The sequence below is a fragment of the Entelurus aequoreus genome, linkage group LG16, assembly GCF_033978785.1.
Source record: "Entelurus aequoreus isolate RoL-2023_Sb linkage group LG16, RoL_Eaeq_v1.1, whole genome shotgun sequence".
In the NCBI taxonomy this organism is placed as follows: Eukaryota; Metazoa; Chordata; class Actinopteri; order Syngnathiformes; family Syngnathidae; genus Entelurus; species Entelurus aequoreus.
This window is the reverse complement of record NC_084746.1, coordinates 47200927-47220674: the sequence shown is the minus strand read 5'-3', so window position 1 is coordinate 47220674 and position 19748 is coordinate 47200927. Positions and strand designations below refer to the sequence as shown.

The 19748-nt window shown below is 39.5% G+C and overlaps 1 protein-coding gene across 1 annotated transcript; it reads right to left on the bottom strand.

Moving 5' to 3' along the window:
* Positions 1 to 10966: 10966 nt before the first annotated feature.
* On the bottom strand, positions 10967 to 19345 carry LOC133631393 (kelch-like protein 10). The gene is made up of 5 exons (XM_062023589.1): positions 19194 to 19345; positions 18634 to 19117; positions 11615 to 12226; positions 11398 to 11547; positions 10967 to 11327 (listed from the first exon to the last, which is right to left on the bottom strand). The coding sequence occupies exons 1-5, from the start codon at positions 19343 to 19345 to the stop codon at positions 10968 to 10970; spliced, it is 1758 nt and encodes a 585-aa protein (XP_061879573.1). The 3' UTR covers position 10967.
* Positions 19346 to 19748: the final 403 nt, after the last annotated feature.

Here is a 19748-nt window from a genome sequence, read left to right as displayed (position 1 = left end):
GAGAACGCTACGTTTCGGACTGCATTGTCCCGAGTGTGATATTTGGTGGAGGAGGAATTATGGTGTGGGGTTGTTTTTCAGGAGTTGGACTTGGCCCCTTAGTTCCAGTGAAAGGAACTTTGAATGCTCCAGGATACCAAAACATTTTGGACAATTCCATGCTACCAACCTTGTGGGAACAGTTTGGAGCGGGCCCCTTCCTCTTCCAACATGACTGTGCACCAATGCACAAAGCAAGGTCCATAAAGACATGGATGACAGAGTCTGGGGTGGATGAACTTGACTGGCCTGAACCCGATAGAACACCTTTGGGATGAATTAGAACAAAGACTGAGAGGCAGGCCTTCTCGACCAACATCAGTGTGTGACCTCACCAATGCGTGTTTAGAAGAATGGTTGAAAATTCCTATAAACACACCCCGCAACCTTGTGGACAGCCTTCCCAGAAGAGTTGAAGCTGTAATAGCTGCAAAAGGTGGACCGACATCATATTGAACCCTATGGGTTAGGAATGGGATGGCACTTCAAGTTCATATGTGAGTCAAGGCAGGTGGACAAATACTTTTGGCAATGTAGTGTATTTGGGAAGAATTTAAACATCTATTAAAAATCATGTGTATGTATAAAAAACATAGTCTCTTCTTTGGAGCTAGAACAGCTTTTCATCATTTGGGATGATTTTGTCTGAGATGGTTGAGTTACTCCACAAGGAGGAAGTGTTTCAAAGCAATTATATGTTTTATCTATAAGAACATTTTAGTGACTCACCAATATTGGACATGAGAGATGTATTGGTTTGTGATCACCCTCGTGTTCATTCCAAAGCTGTTTGATTACTGGCTTAATTACAGGGTTAGGTCTGTGTTATGGACTTGCCTTCACTAGACGGTTCCAGATGTAACTACCTCTGGTCAGTCATTGAGTCCACGCTTCATACTGATGTTGATAAAGTGAATGTATTCTTCGTCATCATTGTTGCAACCTATTCATTAAACACAGTGAAAACTAAAAATATGGTGATTAAAATCCTCAAAGAATAATTTAGATGACAGACAACAATTTGCCAACTTGTTCTTATACAAAACCCAAAACCAGTGAAATTGGAATGTTGTGTAAAAAATAAATAAAAACAAAATACAATGATTTGTCCACATTTCAAATTGTTTTTTTTGGAAACCGTGGACGTTGTGTCCTCCGGACCAAAGAGGAAAAGAACCATCCGGATTGTTCTAGGTGCAAAGTTCAGAAACCAGCATCTGTGATGGTATGGGGGTGTATTAGTGCCCAAGGCATGGGTAACTTACACATCTGTGAAGGCACCATTAAGGCTGAAAGGTTTTAGTTTAGTTTAGTTTATTAAGGATCCCCATTAGTCTACACCGCAGTGGAGACTATTCTTCCTGGGGTCCAGGCAAAAAACATCACACAATCACAAAACAAAAGATTAAAATGCAGTACAACATGATCAAATAATAAAATGTTGTAATACAAAAATAGCAACAACAAAGAACCAAAAAAATAATAATAACTTCGAGTTTGCATAATATTGTTCATACCAAAGATAAAAAGAGCAATATAAAAATAGATATATATATATTTTTGCAAAAAAAAAATAAAACAAAGAACCAATGGCCTAAAATATATACATTAGTGTACCAAAGACAAACAGTAAGTGACGAAAAAAGTTCCATACACCATTTTCTACTGCTTGTCCCATAATCAATAAAATAGTCAATAAAAACAGTCATGACATTAGGTACAATCTAGAATAATCTCTTTCTGCAATACTTCTCCTCTTAGTCTATTCTTAAAACCCACTCTGCTGGTGATTGATACCAGATATTGTGGAAGTCGATTCCAGGTACATACAGGTTTTGGAGCAACATATGTTGCCATCCAAGCAACGTTATCATGGACGCCCCTGCTTATTTCAGCAAGACAATGCCAAGCCACGTGTTACAACAGCGTGGCTTCTAGTAAAAGAGTGCGGGTCTGCCTGTAGTCCACACCTGTCCCCCATTGAAAATGTGTGATGCAATATGACGCCTAAAATACCACAATGGAAACCCCGCACTGTTGAACAACTTAAGCTGTACATCAAGCAAGAATGGGAAATAATTCCACCTGAAAAGATTCAAAAATTGAACTCCTCAGTTCCCAAACGTTTACTGAGTGTTGTTAAAAGGAAAGGCCATGTAACACAGTGGTAAAAATGCACATGTGCCAACTCTTTTTGCAATGGGTTGCTGCATTTAAATTCTAAGTTAATGATTATCTGCAAAAAAAATAAAGTTTCTCAGTTCGAACATTAGATATCTTGTTTTTGCAGTTTATACAATTGAATACAAGTTGAAAAGGATTTGCAAATCATTGTATTCTGTTTGTATTTACGAATTACACAACGTGCCAACTTCACTGGTTCTGGGTTTTGTACATGTCTCACAACAAAAGTCGTATCTTAATTTCAGACGTATAATTCAAACTGCAACATAAGCACTGTATTTCAAGCTACAGAGAATGATTGTAGACAACTCGCTACTCCTTTTTGTGTCCCAGACACAAGGCTGAAGCGTAGAGGTGACAGAGCTTTCGCCACTGCTGCTCCCAAGCTCTGGAACGACCTACCTCTTAGTGTTAGACAAGCCTCCTCTCTTCCTGTTTTTAAATCTCTCTTAAAAACATACTTTTATTCCATGGCTTTTAACACTGAGTGATACCCATCCTGCAATGGCGCCCCAGAATACACCTGCTGTGAACCTGTTTTTATGTTTTATTTTTTTATTTTTTTATCGTGTTCTGTTTGTGTTGTGTTGTGTTTGCTCGGTTCTCGTATTATCTTTTAACCTGCCCATTGTACAGCACTTTGGCTACCCCTGTGGTACATTTTAAATGTGCTTTATAAATAAAGTTGATTTGATTTGATTTCGGACCTGCTGTAATGAAACAATTGAAAATATGTGATGTGTACAGGAGGCGGTTCTCTTGACGGATATGCAATAAGCACAATCCTGTCCCATTCTTCGTGATTACACCCTGGTGCTCACTCCTGACAATACTCCATTCCAAGTCAGTCTTTATAGCAAAAGCCTCACTCTCACTGCCTGTGATGACTTGACATGGTGCTCGTGCTCTAGAGCAGCAGATCAATAACCCAACCCCACAATCCATCAGTGGGGGCATTTCATGGGCTATGGCTGAAATGTGATTCCACTTGTCCGCAGTCTCACATGTGGGGATATGTGTTCATTCAATTGGAATGAAGTCCCCTGGAGTAGGCTGGAGATATTTTAATGGTACTTTCTAAGGCAGGGGTCACCAACGCGGTGCCCGCGGGCACCAGGTAGCCCGTAAGGACCAGATGAGTAGCCCGCTGGCCTGTTCTAAAAATAGCTCAAATAGCAGCACTTACCAGTGAGCTGCCTCTATTTTTTAAATTGTATTTATTTACTAGCAAGCTGGTCTCGCTGTGCTCGACATTTTTAATTCTAAGAGAGACAAAACTCAAATAGAATTTGAAAATCCAACGAAATATTTTAAAGACTTGGTCTTCACTTGTTGAAATAAATGCATTATTTTTTTTTACTTTGCTTCTTATAACTTTCAGAAAGACAATTTTAGAGAAAAAATACAACCTTAAAAATGATTTTAGGATTTTTAAACACATATACCTTTTTACCTTTTAAATTCCTTCCTCTTATTTCCTGACAATTTAAATCAATGTTCAAGTATTTTTTTTTTTTTTATTGTAAAGAATAATAAATACATTTTAATATAATTCTTCATTTTAGCTTCTGTTTTTTCGACGAAGAATATTTGTGAAATATTTCTTCAAACTTATCATGATTAAAATGCAAGAAAATTATTCTGGCAAATCTAGAAAATCTGTAGAATCACATTTAAATCTTATTTCAAAGTCTTTTGAATTTCTTTTAAAATTTTTGTTCTGGAAAATCTAGAAGAAATAATGATTTGTCTTTGTTAGAAATATAGCTTGGTCCAATTTGTTATATATTCTAACAGATTGGATTTTAACCTATTTAAAACATGTCATGAAAATTCTAAAATGAATCTTAATCAGGAAAAATTACTAATGATGTTCAATAAATTATTTTTTTAATTTTTTCAAAAACATTCGAATTAGCTAGTTTTTCTCTTCTTTTTTTCGGTTGAATTTTGAATTTTAAAGAGTCGAAATTGAAGATAAACTATGTTTCAAAATGTAATTGTCATTTTTTTCGTGTTTTCTCCTCTTTTAAACCGTTCAATTAAGTGTAAATATCATTAATTATTAATAATACAATAGAGTTAAAGGTAAATTGAGCAAATTGGCTATTTCTGGCAATTTATTTAAGTGTGTATCAAACTGGTAGCCCTTCGCATTAATCACTACCCAAGAGGTAGCTCTTGCTTTCAAAAAGGTTGGTGACCCCTGTTCTAAGGAATAGCCTCGGACTTTACGTCCACTGACTCTCTGACGTTGTATGGTTACTGAACACGCTGCTTAGGTTGCATAGGATGGTCCTCACCTCTTTGGGTTTTGTTCCACTAAATAAGCATTCATTGCTAGCAACTTTTTATTTTTTTATTAATCAATCCAACAAAGCAACACACAACAACACCACAACAATACGACTCCAACTCCAAAACCAAACCCGGCCCAGCAACACCCAGAACAGCGATCAACAGAGCAATTGAGGGGACACACAAACGATCCAAAAGTAGTCAAACAAAAATGAATAATATCAACAATAGTATCATTATTGATAACAATTCCAACGTAGCGGTGATTAGAAATCCCTCATTGACATTATCATTACAGCCATTTATAAAAAATAAATAAAAACATTTATAAAATGAACAATAGTGTCACAGTGGCTTATACTTGCCTCACATCTCATTAAAACAAATGTATATAATGGATCCCGTATTCCAATACAAGACTCATTATTATCTAAACTAAATGCAGTTTTTTCTACTGATATCATTTCCATAGCTTGTGTATACCAGTCAGTATGAGTTGGACTATCAAAATCTATTCATTTTTTTAGTATTACCCTTTTTGTCATGATGCATACTCAAAGAAATGCATTTTTACTTTTTGATGACACGTCATTGCAACTTTTGTAATAAGAAACAGTTTAATTATTCCCATTACATTTATTAAATTAATGGAAATGTGAGCAAAACTACCAAAATAAAGGAGTTGGTCGGACCCCTCGGTGAGGTGGCTCACTGCATTTAGTCCAATTTTGAACTTCCTGCATTACTTTATTTACAATATATAAATAATCTATTATTGATGTTGCCTAATTAAATTTTACAATCGCTCATGTCCGAATTGCAATGCATCTAAAAATGTATTATTTTCTCCACCTACCATAGAGTGTATGAATTATAAAAAAGATAGAGGTACACTACCGTTCAAAAGTTTGGGGTCACATTAAAATGTCCTTATTTTTCAATGAAGATAACTTTAAACTAGTCTTAACTTTAAAGAAGTACACTCTATACATTGCTAATGTGGTAAATGACTATTCTAGCTGCAAATGTCTGGTTTTTGGTGCAATATCTACATAGGTGTATAGAGGCCCATTTCCAGCAACTATCACTCCAGTGTTCTAATGGTACAATGTGTTTGCTCATTGGCTCAGAAGGCTAATTGATGATTAGATAACCCTTGTGCAATCATGTTCACACATCTGAAAACAGTTTAGCTTGTTACAGAAGCTACAAAACTGACCTTCCTTTGAGCAGATTGAGTTTCTGGAGCATCACATTTGTGGGGTCAATTAAACGCTCAAAATGGCCAGAAAAAGAGAACTTTCATCTGAAACGCGACAGTCTGTTCTTGTTCTTAGAAATGAAGGATATTCCACAAAATTGTTTGGGTGACCCCAAACTTTTGAACGGTAGTGTAGGTCTTTATTGAAACTTTGTTTTTCAGCACAAACCCATTCAAGATTAGACAAACGAACCGTGTACAGGGTTACAGAACAGGAACGCTAATGGGTCGCCACTAGGTGTCCCGTAAAAGATGGGAAAAAGGTAAACGCTGGGGGAGGATGAGTAAAAAAAAAACAATCCAGACCGGGCAGCTAAGGGGGCCCAGTCTGGAGTGGGAAAAAACCTCCATAGCAAAGCACATATACATATTACAAAAATATCTCGATACTTGCAACAGAGGGGGGGGAGTTGGGGCTATGGTTGAAGGCTGCAGCTCTTCAGGCGCTGCCCAGCCGTCCATTCTGCCCAGCCGTTCTAAGGGATTCAAGCGTCGAGAGCGTTGGATGTGGGGTGGGGTATGTGTGTGTGGTGTATATTTTTTGTGGATGCATGTGTGTGTGTGTAAGCCTGCCGTGTGTCTCTGTTCCGCGGCCTTGATGCTGTGCAGCCGATAGTCAGTCCAAAGTCCATGAGAGACAAGAAGGGAGTTTGTTGTGTCTTCGCCGCACTGTCCTTCGGGAGAGTCTCGAAGCCAGGGAAACAATCCAAGTTGGAATGTTTTGTATGCGAGTGAAAATAAAATGTGCTTTTCACTCTAAATTGTCTATGACTGGTCCTCAAAATTCATCCTGCGGGGCAGACAGTCCGATGTTATTCAAAATCACAAGAGTGTCCACAGTTCTTCCCGCATCCTCCAATCCTTTGTGGCAGCTCTGGGGTACTTTGAAGACTGCCAGCAACTTCCAAATTGTCGACAAACCAGAGCAACGCTTACTCCAATCAGCAGATGTCCTGTTGTCATAATTCCGAATAGGTGGATATCTTCACGTCCTCGACTGTGAGGGTCGCCAGGCACTCCTTCTTCTCCCCAGAGTCCATCGTGTGTCCAGCAACAACCGCTCCGTCACGACAAGCAGGTTCCCCCAAACCCAAGATCTTGTCAATTTCGTTGAGGCCAGTAAATTAGTTCCAATGTTTAGATTTGGAGAGCAGTGCAAAAAGAGGCAACAAGAAAGTTAAGACAAGATAAAGAAGCAATTAGGGGAGATAAGGGAGAGGAAAGGGGAGCGTCCGCCCTCGATGAGTGCCAGTGAGGCCAGCTTTTATTAAAACATGTTAAGAATAATGAAAAATAAGATTAGTGAAAGAAAAAGAACATGTAGGGTACAAAGCAATACATACAGTTTTTAAAAGACAGGGTTAAATAAAATAATTTAGAGTAGGGTACCATCTTGATTCACACTATTTCAGAAAGTGGCAGTAATGCACATCACAAATTTGCTTGCCAACCACCATTAAAAGAAGAAGAAGGCAGGCAGTCTTGACGTCTCAAACTATCTTTCACACACAAAAGCACCAACGTTTAAAACCCTCTCAACATTTTCCTGCTTGCTAAAATAAGGTAACTACTAGAGATGCGCGGATAGGCAGTTATTTCATCCGCAACCGCATCACAAAAGTCGTCATCCACCCGCCATCCACCCGAACTAACATTTTATCAAAACCACAACCGCCCGCCACCCACCCGTTGTTATATATCTAATATAGACGATGCAAGGCATTCCTGTTAAAGAAAGGAGACTGATCCAATGCAGCAGACATTCAATGCGTGCCACGCATTAATATCTCTTGGCCACGCATTAGAGCATACTTGCCAACCCTCCCGGTTTTACCGGGAGACTCCCGGTATTCAGCGAACTCTCCCGATAACCTACCGGCAGAAATTTTCTCTCGATAAACTCCCGGAATTCAGCCGGAGCTGGAGGCCACGCCCCCTCCAGCTCAATGCGGACCTGAGTCTGTTTTCACGTCCGCTTTCCCACAATATTAACAGCGTGCCTGCCCAATCACGTTATAACTGTAGAATGATCGAGGGTGAGTTCTTGGTTTCTTATGTGGGTTTATAGTTAGGCAGTTTCATTAACGTCCTCCCAGCGCGGTAACAACACACAACAACAGCAGTCACGTTTTCGTCTACCGTAAAGCAGTTCGTCTGCCGTAAACAGCAATGTTGTGACACTCTTAAACAGGACAATACTGCCATCTACTGGATAGCCTCCAGAACACTGAAATTCAAGTATTTTATTTATATGTATAATAAAATAAATAAATAAATATATATATATATATATATATATATATATATATATATATATATGAAATACTTGAGTTGGTGAATTCTAGCTTAAATATATTCCCCTCTTAAAGTTGACACAAAGCTGCCATGCAGGCTTTTTTTTTTTCTTTCGTTTGTCTTTCTTTATTTAATTTTTTTTTGCCATTGCTCAAAAAACAAAGAAAAGACAAAAAATCTGTCATAATGAATAATTGACCTATTCATGACTCCAATTACTTAAAAAATGTCACTTTAAAATGTTTTATGTGTAAAAAATATTGCATACATTGTGTGGTTGCCATATAAAAACATCAAAGTTTTATTTGACAAAAGAGCATAAAACAAACAAAATAATAGTTCACACGTACAATCGACAGATATATCTGAAGTTGATCTTGTAATTTAAGTGTGAAAAGTAAAAAAAACAGCTAATAAAAATGTATCAGTTTATGAGTGGGGGACCTTTTGGATTCCAAATATATTTAGTGGGATTTTATTGAAATTTTCACTGTGATTACTCAAAAATATTAAAGAATTCAAATCAATGGTGTCCTGCATTATTGATCTTTTAGGGCTCGAATTACTAAATACTGCATATTTCAGTTTTACTATAAAAAACAAAGTTGTCTTTGACAAAAAAGGCATAAAACCTGTTGTTTTTTTACTTCATATCAACCTGAAGTTGATATAGAGATATACTGTAAAAAATAATTAATAATAATTTGACTTATTTTTAACATTTTAATGACTGAAACCCTTGACCCTTGACTGGTCCCCGAGAGCCCTAAAGGTTAAAAAAAAACAAAAAATCTATATATTTTGTTATGGTTTGAAAATGAAAAATATCAAAATGGCCCCTGTATGCTTAAATTTTTCCATGTGTGGCCCTCAGTGGAAAAAGTTTGGACACCCCTGGTGTAAGTCTTCCGAAGTCAGTACATAGCCTCTCCTTCAACAAGACCCCTTCCTTGCCTCCCCGTGGCAGCACACAGTAACGGAGGTCCCGCGACCTCAGGCTAAAAGGTAGGGGATCGTCGGGCAGCAGTGGGCCCTAACAACACACCACTGCCCCGTGGGTATGCCTGGTAGGGGACCCTGAATAGTAAAGTGGTTAACTTTGGGGTTGGTTGCAGCAACGTTTACTAGATGGCTGTCTGTGCCCTGTGGTGGACTGTCAAAAAGTCAAAGGTGTCGAATGCCATTCGGCCAATGGCAGTCGAGGTTGATTTAAAACAGGGGTGTCCAAACTTTTTCCACTGAGGGCCGTACACGGCAAAATTTAAGCATGCGGGGGCCATTTTGATATTTTTCATTTTCAAACCTTAACAAAATATATGGATTTTTTTTTAACCTTTAGGGCTCCCGGGGACTATAAAGGGTCTCAGTCATTAAACTGTTAAAATAAGTCCAATTATTTATTTTTTTTAAAATTTAATACAGTAAATCTCTATATCAATTTGAGGTTGATATAAAGTAAAAAAAAAAAAAAGGTTTTCTGTCAGAGACAACTTTGTTTTTTATAGTAAAACTGAAATATGCAGTATTTAGTAATTAGAGCCTTAAAAGATCAATATTGCAGGACACCATTGATTTTAAGTATATTAATTATTTTTGAGTAATCACAGTGAAAAGTTAAATAAAATCCTAATAAATATATTTGGGATCCAAAAGGTCCCCCACTCATAAAGTGATACATTTTTATTAGGTTTTTTTTTAACTTTTAACACTTAAATTACGAGATCAACTTCAGATATATCTGTAGATTTTACGTTTGAACTATTATTTTGTTTGTTTTACGCTCTTTTGTCAAATAAAACTTTGATGTTTTTATATGGCAACCACACAATATATGCAATATTTTTTCCACATAAAACATTTTAAAGTGACATTTTTTAAGTAATAATTCATTATAACATAGATTTTTAGTCTTTTTTTTTTATTTTAGCAATGGCAACAAAAAGAAAAATAAACAAAGACAAAAGACAAAAAAAACAGCCTGCATGGCAGCTTTGTGTCAACATTGCAACTTTTTCTTGTTAGATTTCACCTCATTCCACTTTTTTTAAATGTTTTTTTAAATTTTTGCAATACCGTATTTCCTTGAATAGCCGCAGGGGCGCTAATTGATTTAAAACCTCCTGTCACTCCGGCGCTTACCAGAAGCCTGCGAGATGGCCATGCATGCGCTAATTATTTTAAAACCTCTTCTCACTCCGGCGCTTACCTTATCATGAAAAGCACATTTAATTAAAAGAAACGTTATTATGGTCTTACCTTTAGGTATAAATGAGTCCATGCCAGCTCCTTTTGAAGAAAATCATCGATATAGAAGTCTTTCTTCAGTTTTAAAAGTCTCTCTGTCTCGATGGAGATCTTCCTTTTAAGTATTACCTCCTGCTTCGATTGAAAGTCCAGTTTAGAAAACTGTTTTATTTTAGATATGTAATCCTCCATGGTAAAAACAATGGCTGTGCACTCTTGCTGCTGTTGTCTTCTTCTGCAGCACAGGTCTTCTGCAGTACCAGCAGTCGCAAGAAGGATCACTAGCGCCCTCTACCACCAGGAGGCGGGAGTCATTTAATGACTCATATTTGACCCGGCGGAAGTGCCAAGCATGCGCTAGTTATTTTGCGAAACGAGTTTGACCCGGCTGTAATTCTAGGCATGCGAATACCATATTCCCGGCGCCAATTCAAGGAAATACGGTATTATCAATTTTGAAATTTTTGCAGAATGTGTGGCACTTTCGACACCCCTGATTTTGAAAGCTCCCTCAGTCAAATACCGGTCAGAAATTCAGAGCAGTTTGCAAAGTACTAAAGAAAAATATAAGCACGCCAAAATATATGATTACACCTTTTGTAGAGAATTTATTTGCTCTTTTTCTTTTTTTTTAATTTTCCACTGTTTACATAAAATCTTCTGTGTTCAAATCGTCTTCCAAGAAGAGCACTGGTAAATTGTCCCGAAGCATAGCATACTGGCTTACATTGCGAAATCCAGTGATCACACAGCAGGTCAAAGCATTGCGGGAGATCCCCATGTCACTGGCCGAAGACCACAGACCAGTTGATAGGTCGTAGTACTCAACGTGGTTGATTGTGGAGACGCCGTTGTAACCCCCGGCAACAAAGAGGCGATCCCCAACAACTTCAATGCCAAAGTTACTTCTGGGGCATTGCATGGGGGGCAGTACCATCCAGCTATTGGTTCGGGGGTTATAAGCCTCAGCGCTGGCCAGACGTACATCACCATCATAACCGCCGACCTTCACAAGGAAAAAAAAAGCATATGAGGTGGAACTAGCACAGTCAGAGATATCGTGTTATGGTACTTACTGCATAAATATAGTCAGCAAACCCAACAACTCCAATGCCACTGCGGCGGCTGCCCATTGGTGTTATCATTGTCCACTCATTGGTCTCTGGGCTGTAACACTCGGCTGTTTGTAAGAACTCATTTCCATTAAAACCACCGCAAATGTAAATCTGGAACCAAAAAGGAGGATGAGTGGTGAGCATCTCAGCAAAACAAACAGTTTTTGGTTTAGTCCACCTTGTTGTTGAGGGTTGTGCAGCCGGCATTACTCCTCTTTTCGTGCATGTTAGCGACAAGAGTCCACTGGTTGGTTTCAGGTGTGTAGTATTCAGCAGCTCTTAGTCTTGCACGTCCGTCATAGCCTCCTAATGCGTAGATGCATCCATTAACCACAGTCACGCTCACATAGCAGCGATGGAAGTGCATGGGCGCCACTTCCCTCCACGTGCGCATGTTCAGGTCAAAGCAGCTGACGGTGTTGTAATGTACGGCGCCGCCGAAGCCCCCGACACAGTAGATGCAGTCATTGAGAAAGGCGGCGCCGCAGTAGGCGCGGGGTTGTTGCATACTCTCTACAAGGTAGTCCCAACAGTTGGCGTGCATGTCGTACGTCTCGATGTGGTGTATCGGATTCGCATCACTCCAGCCTCCGATCGCCAGCAGGATGGCAGAAGGTAGGCGAGGGCGGGCGACAAGGTTGCAATATCCAGACACAGACGCCGTGGTCATGTGGCGCATCATTCGTGTGGCAAAGGCGACCATGTCCAAGCATTTGCCGCAGTTCTGCACCAGCTGATTGGTCAACACGTTGATGGTTATGAACTCCTGACTCATCAGAGCTAGACGCACCTACATGGTTGCAGGAAGAGATTGTCAAAGTGAGTTGGAGTCATCGTTACCTAGGCTAAGGAGGTTATGTAATCGATGCTGTTGGTTTGACAGTTTCAAGTTTATTCACTATACCAGGGGTCGGCAACCCGCGGCTCCGGAGCCGCATGCGGCTCTTTGACCACTGTGATGCGGCTCAGCTGCATACTTGCCGACCCTCCCGATCTTCTCAGGAGACTTACGGATCTCAGTGCCTCTCTTAGAAATCTCCCGGGGTAAATATTCTCCAGTTTTCACCCTTACAACTAAATTAAGATCTCCCGAGGCAAATATTCTCCAATTTACACCCTAACAACTTAATCAAGGGCGTGTCATGATAGCACTGCATTTTCTGATCCTCTATAGCCTGTACAAACACCGTGCCAGCCCAGTCACATGGTGTATGTGGCTTTTACTTGCACACGTAGGAGACAGCAAGGCATACTTGCTCAACAGCCACACAGCTTACACTGACCGTATAAAACAACTTTAACACTGTTACGTTACAAATATGCGCCACACTGTGAACCCACACCAAAAAAGAATGACAAACACATTTCTGGAGAACATCCGCACCGTTAAACAACATAAATACAACAGAACGAATACCCAGAATCCCATGCAGCCCTAATGGGGGGGGGGGGGGGGGGGGTACAATGTAGACCGGAAGAGTTAGGGCTGCATGGGATTCTGGGTATTCGATGTGTTGTGTTTATGTTGTGTTACGGTGCAGATGTTCTCCAGAAATGTGTTTGTCATTCTTTTTTGGTGTGGGTTCACAGTGTGGCGCATATTTGTAACGTAACAGTGTTAATGTTGTGTTAAAAAAATGTTTATACGACCACCGTCAGTGTAAGCTGTGTTACTGTTGAGTAAGTATGCCTTGCTGTTACTTTTATGAGAAAGCAGAAGCCGCATTTAACATGTGGCCGAGCAGGTGCGCACTGCGCAGGCTGTAGAGGGCGCTAAAGCCAGTGCCAACATACCCTACATTCTGGGTGTCTCCCGGAAAGATTGGGAGAGTTGGCAAGGATAATGCTGTCAAGCGCCGTTAATATGAAACTCGCGGGCCGCACTAACATTAAATTGTTTTAAAAAGGTGCGGGCCGGGGCGTGTGTCTGAGACCCCTGTTTAAAAAACATGGCCCAAAAGTTTAAAAAAAAGCTTTGTATGCAGTGTAATTTCATTTTAAATTTCAAAATAATTTTGTGGCTCCCATTGTTATCTTTAATTTGTGAAACTCGTCAAAATGGCTCTTTGAGTGGTAAAGGTTGCCGACCCCTGCACTATACCATAGAACAATTACAATAGTAGTGAATATCATTTAAAGATGTTGGTAAGTGAAAGGGTCCCCCAAATAAGCTAGAAGAAGCTTTTGACAGGGGGTCCAGAGGACAGTATATACAAACCTCGTTTCCATATGAGTTGGGAAATTGTGTTAGATGTAAATATAAACGGAATACAATGATTTGCAAATCCTTTTCAACCCATATTCAATTGAATGCACTATAAAGACAAGATATTTGATGTTCAAACTCATAAACTTGTTTTTTTTTTTGCAAATAATAATTAACTTAGAATTTCATGGCTGCAACACGGGCCAAAGTAGTTGGGAAAGGGCATGTTCACCACTGTGTTACATGGCCTTTCCTTTTAACAACACTCAGTAAACGTTTGGGAACTGAGGAGACACATTTTTGAAGCTTCTCAGGTGGAATTCTTTCCCATTCTTGCTTGATGTACAGCTTAAGTTGTTCAACAGTCCGGGGGTCTCCCTTGTGCTATTTTAGGCTTCATAATGCGCCACACATTTTCAATGGGAGACAGGTCTGGACTACAGGCAGGCCAGTCTAGTACCCGCACTCTTTTACTATGAAGCCATGTTGATGTAACACGTGGCTTGGCATTGTCTTGCTGAAATAAGCAGGGGCGTCCATGGTAACGTTGCTTGGATGGCAACATATGTTGCTCCAAAACCTGTATGTACCTTTCAGCATTAATGGCGCCTTCACAGATGTGTAAGTTACCCATGTCTTGGGCACTAATACACCCCCATACCATCACAGATGCTGGCTTTTACACTTTGCGCCTATAACAATCCAGATGGTTCTTTTCCTCTTTGGTCCGGAGCACACAACGTCCACAGTTTCCAAAAACAATTTGAAATGTGGACTCGTCAGACCACAGAACACTTTTCCACTTTGTATCAGTCCATCTTAGATGAGCTCAGGCCCAGCGAAGCCGACGGCGTTTCTGGGTGTTGTTGATAAACGGTTTTCGCCTTGCATAGGAGAGTTTTAACTTGCACTTACAGATGTAGCGACCAACTGTAGTTACTGACAGTGGGTTTCTGAAGTGTTCCTGAGCCCATGTGGTGATATCCTTTACACACTGATGTCGCTTGTTGATGCAGTACAGCCTGAGGGATGGAAGGTCACGGGCTTAGCTGCTTACCTGCAGTGATTTCTCCAGATTCTCTGAACCCTTTGATGATATTACGGAGCGTAGATGGTGAAATCCCTAAATTCCTTGCAATAGCTGGTTGAGAAAGGTTTTTCTTAAACTGTTCAACAATTTGCACACGTATTTGTTTGACAAAGTGGTGACCCTCGCCCCATCCTTGTTTGTGAATGACTGAGCATTTCATGGAATCTACTTTTATACCCAATCATGGCACCCACCTGTTCCCAATTTGCCTGCACACCTGTGGGATGTTCCAAATAAGTGTTTGATGAGCATTCCTCAACTTTATCAGTATTTATTGCCACCTTTCACAACTTCTTTGTCACGTGTTGCTGGCATCAAATTCTAAAGTTAATGATTATTTGAAATGTTTTTATTTTTTTATCAGTTTGAACATCAAATATGTTGTCTTTGCAGCATATTCAACTGAATATGGGTTGAAAATGATTTGCAAATCATTGTATTCCGTTTATTTTTACATCTAACACAATTTCCCAACTCATATGGAAACGGGGTTTGTACATGGAATGATGAAAAATGGTAGCAAGCACAACAACAACAAAAAAAACAACAACGCTATATGATAAACACAAGATAATAGTACTAAAGCACGCATTCACATACACACATACATTCATTCGACCATGCAAAACCCAACAGTAGTCAACCCCACATGAAGCATTAGAGATAGGTGGTTAATAGGTAAGTTTTCAGTTTCTTTTTGAAGTTGGAGAATGGATACCGCATCTCGAGGCTCTCATTAAGCCGGTTCCAAATCTTAGGTCCCCTGCATACAACACTTCGAGCGGTACAAGCCAGTAGACGATGTTTACCTGATATCAGATCTAAGTTACGAGTGTTGTGGGCATGCTGGGGATGGTAGATAGGAACCAAGCTACAGAGCCTAAGATTCAGCCTGTGAATGACTTGATAGGTTAAACAAGCATTTTGATAAATATCGAACTCTGTCAGTCTTAAGAGATGATAATTATGGAATAGATGTTGAGTGGGGGCATTAAACTTGGACCATGACAGGGCCTGTATGGTTTTCTTTTGCATGGATTCTAATTTGTGAAGGTACAGTAGGTAGGGAAGGTGTTACACCAGATGACATTACAGTAGTTTAGATGTGGTTCAAAGAGAGTTTTATATAGAGTAAGTAGAGCATACAGAGGAAGATAATGACGAAGGTGAAAGAACAGGCCAACATATTTGGATAATTTGTTTAACAGATGGCTAATGTGACATTTGAAATTGAGGTATTCGTCAATGATGACCCCCAGGAATTTTGTGGAATACACTCTCTGTATTTCCTGCCCATTGATGTTGATATGGCAGTGCTCAGTATTTGTCCGGTTTTTATTAGAATGAAATAGAATAACATTTGTTTTATTAACATAAAGTGAGAGCTTAATGCATTTGAACCAGGAATCCACTTTCACAAGCTCTGAATTGACAGTTACCTGTAGATGGTGTAGGCTCCTGTGTGAGGTAAACAAATTTGTATCATCAGCAAAAATTATTTTATGAAAAGTTTCGGAGGAGTTTACGAAATCATTTATGTATAGGATAAAAAGGAGAGGCCCCAAGATGGACCCCTGGGGAACCCCATAATGTATGGTCATACAGGGTGAATTGTGATCATTGACGAATACACATTGTTGCCTTCCGTATTGGTAAGAACGAAACCAATCGAGAGCACATTAGGTTTCCGCAGTTAGTCGAAATAAGTAAGCAAAATAACTCAAAAAGTTTGGTCAGATTTTTGTTCAACTTTTATAGGAAATGTCTTTGATGGGATAAGGAACAACTGATTAGATTTTGGGGGTGATCCGTATCATTGTTACTACCGTCCCTTACTTTACATTACAAACCTCAACGTCTTTGTGTGTATGCAGGCGGTCCCCGCCTCCACTCACAGAGAAGAAGACAGTGGGTGACTGACAAGAGAGTGCACTGAGTTATTTTTATAATTACACTATGGGTAGCTCAAAAAGTTATGAGTTGTAATATGTAACACTTTTTAAGGGGAGGGTCGAAGAGGGAGTTGAGGGTGGCTTTTTAGGGGGGATGATGTCCAAAAGGGGGTGCGGCATTCTTGCCAACCTTGAGACCTTCGAATTCGGGAGATTTGGGCGGGGGGTTGAGGTGGGCGGGGTTTGGTGGTAGCTGGGTGTATATTGTAGCCTGGAAGAGTTAGGAATGCAAGGGATTCTGGGTATTTGTTCTGTTGTGTTTATGTTGTGTTACGGTGCGGATGTTCTCCCGAAATGTGTTTGTCATTCTTGTTTGGTGTGGGTTCACAGTGTGGCGCATATTTGTAACAGTGTTAAAGTTGTTTATACGGTCACCCTCAGTGTGACCTGTATGGCTGTTGACCAAGTATGTCTTGCAGTCACTTTTGTGTGTATGCAGAAGCCCAATACAACATGTGACTGGGTCGGCATGCTGTGAAAAAGCGGACGCTAAAAGCAGTACCATCACGGCACACCCTTAATATTGTTGTCCGGGTGAAAATCGGGAGAAATTTCGGGAGAATGGTCGGGAGTGTTGGCAAGTATGGGGTGCGGCCTTTCTGCTTTCTCTCCGTTAATATACAATGTGAACTTTGTCACGCTGCAAGTGTTTAAATATAACATAAAACATAAACATAAAAACCTAAAACACAACTTGAGAAAAAAAACATTACTATGTCTAGAGCAGTGGTTCTTAACCTTGTTGGAGGTACCGAACCCCACCAGTTTCTTTTGCGCATTCACCGAAACCTTCTTTAGTGAAAATTTTTTTTTTTTTTTTTTTTTCAAATTCAAGACAGTTATGTTTTTGGTAACACTTTAGTATAAGGAACATATTCTAAGTAACAAAGACTTAATTTAGAGTTATTTGGACACTAGGGGAACATATTCTAAGTAACAAAGACTTAATTTAGAGTTTTTTGGACACTAGGGGAACATATTCTAAGTAACAAAGACTTAATTTAGAGTTATTTGGACACTAGGGGAACATATTCTAAGTAACAGAGACTTAATTTAGAGTTTTTTGGACACTAGGGGAACATATTCTAAGTAACAAAGACTTAATTTAGAGTTATTTGGACACTAGGGGAACATATTCTAAGTAACAAATACTTAATTTAAAGTTATTTGGACACTAGGGGAACATATTCTAAGTAACAAAGACTTAATTTAGAGTTATTTGGACACTAGGGGAACATATTCTAAGTAACAAAGACTTAATTTAGAGTTATTTGGACACTAGGGGAACATATTCTAAGTAACAAAGACTTAATTTAGAGTTATTTGGACACTAGGGGAACATATTCTAAGTAACAAAGACTTAATTTAGAGTTATTTGGTTAGGGTTAGGGTTAGAGGGTTAGGGCCAGGGTTAGAGGGTTAGGGTTATAATAAGGCCATGCAGAATAAGGCATTAAGTACTTAATAATGACTAGTTAAGAGCCAATTTGTTACTAATTTGCATGTTAATAAGCAACTAATTAATGGTGAATATGTTCCCCATACTAAAGTGTTGCCATGTTTTTTTTTACTGGTGCACAAAATGAACCGTGCATGAACATCACCTTGTTCAAAGAACAAAACCAACACAGTGCATAAACTCACAATTTTAAAAAAAAGTGAAGTTTCCCTTTAATAGATGTCTCATATTACTTTTGTACTACTGGTATGGTCACATTTTGATTAAACTTTCAAAAGATATCAGAAATGGGAACGGAAAGAAAGTGATCCGGATCCATGTCTGAATTCAGGACGTTTTTTTAACTAATGGTAAGTCGGGCCTGGCAGGTCTGCGCTATCTGAGAGCTTTTCTCGTTATTTATACTATGCTTTATTATGCGAGCACAGAAAACATTCACTGATGAAACATGTCCTGTTCTACAGTAAGACCAAAGTTGATGGTGACTTACTTTCTCCAGGAGCACTGTAAAGTTTCCGCTACGCTCTCCTGGAGCGTGTGCAATCCAGTGGAGGATGGCTTCATAGACGGTGCTTTCCTTTTTCACTATCAGGTCGTCCCTGTCGAGGATTTCACACATGTCCTGAATAGAGAGTTGCCACAACTCATCAGAGTTTGCAACCTCCTCAAAGTGGTATAGGATGTATTGGTAGGCCGCAACCTGCAGCTCCGGGGTGTAGCAGTTCTTTGTGAACTGCCAGATGCCGATGCAGTTCTCTGAGCAGAGCTGCTCTGTTAGAAACGTGCAGCAGGTTTGAACAATGGCCGTCATGTTGAACTTATCGGCTGCTACCAACAGATCCTTTACATTGTCCTCTGTCACTGGCACAGAGCCGGTGTATGCAAAGTCAATGAGAAGCTGCATTAAGGGAGGTGTTGGACCATGGATGATGTAGACCCTCTGGTCTGGGTTTGACCACCGCAGAAAAAGTTCTCTAAACATCAGTGACACAGAAAAATATTCAATGTGTTTTATAAATAGTATTCATTTGTTCAAATGACTCTACTCACCCAAAGTATGGACTGCAGTTGCAAAGAATAATTTTATGGATTTGAAATTCAACTTTGTCCACTACAATGACTGCATCACTAAGTTCTCGTGTTCGGCGTAGGTCATTGAACACAGAGCCAGACTTGAATGCAGCTTTACCATTGTAACTCATCTTGAATGTTTGCCATTTCTTAATTATTTGGGCTTCTGTTGAAGTGTCAACGAAAGTCGGATGAAGCAGGATCCCGCGATAACATCACGGCGGCCTTCTGTGTCAAAAACCGTCGTCGTCATCAGCAACACCATCATCGACATCATCAAAGCGCCGGCTCTTTAAATTGAAAGAATACATCACTGAGTTCAGTCTTTGCATACCAAAATTTGAAAACATCTGATTTCTAGAAATGTAGCTACTTAAAGCAGTATAGCTTTCCAAGCGTTGTGTTGAGATAACGCTTCCGATTTAAACATACACCTTAAAGGCCTACTGAAATGAATTTTTTTTATTTAAACGGGGATAGCAGATCTATTCTATGTGTCATACTTGATCATTTCGCGATATTGCCATATTTTTG

What these genes read in the sequence shown, in the direction of transcription:
- LOC133631393 (XM_062023589.1), bottom strand. Translation starts at nt 19,345, where the DNA reads ATGAGTTACAATGGTAAAGCTGCATTCAAGTCTGGCTCTGTGTTCAAT. An exon ending in AACTGCAGTCCATACTTTGG is followed by an intron (nt 19,118 to 19,193) that starts GTGAGTAGAGTC and finishes ACTGATGTTTAG; the next exon opens with AGAACTTTTTCTGCGGTGGT. An exon ending in TTGCTGACTATATTTATGCA is followed by an intron (nt 11,328 to 11,397) that starts GTAAGTACCATA and finishes TTCCTTGTGAAG; the next exon opens with GTCGGCGGTTATGATGGTGA.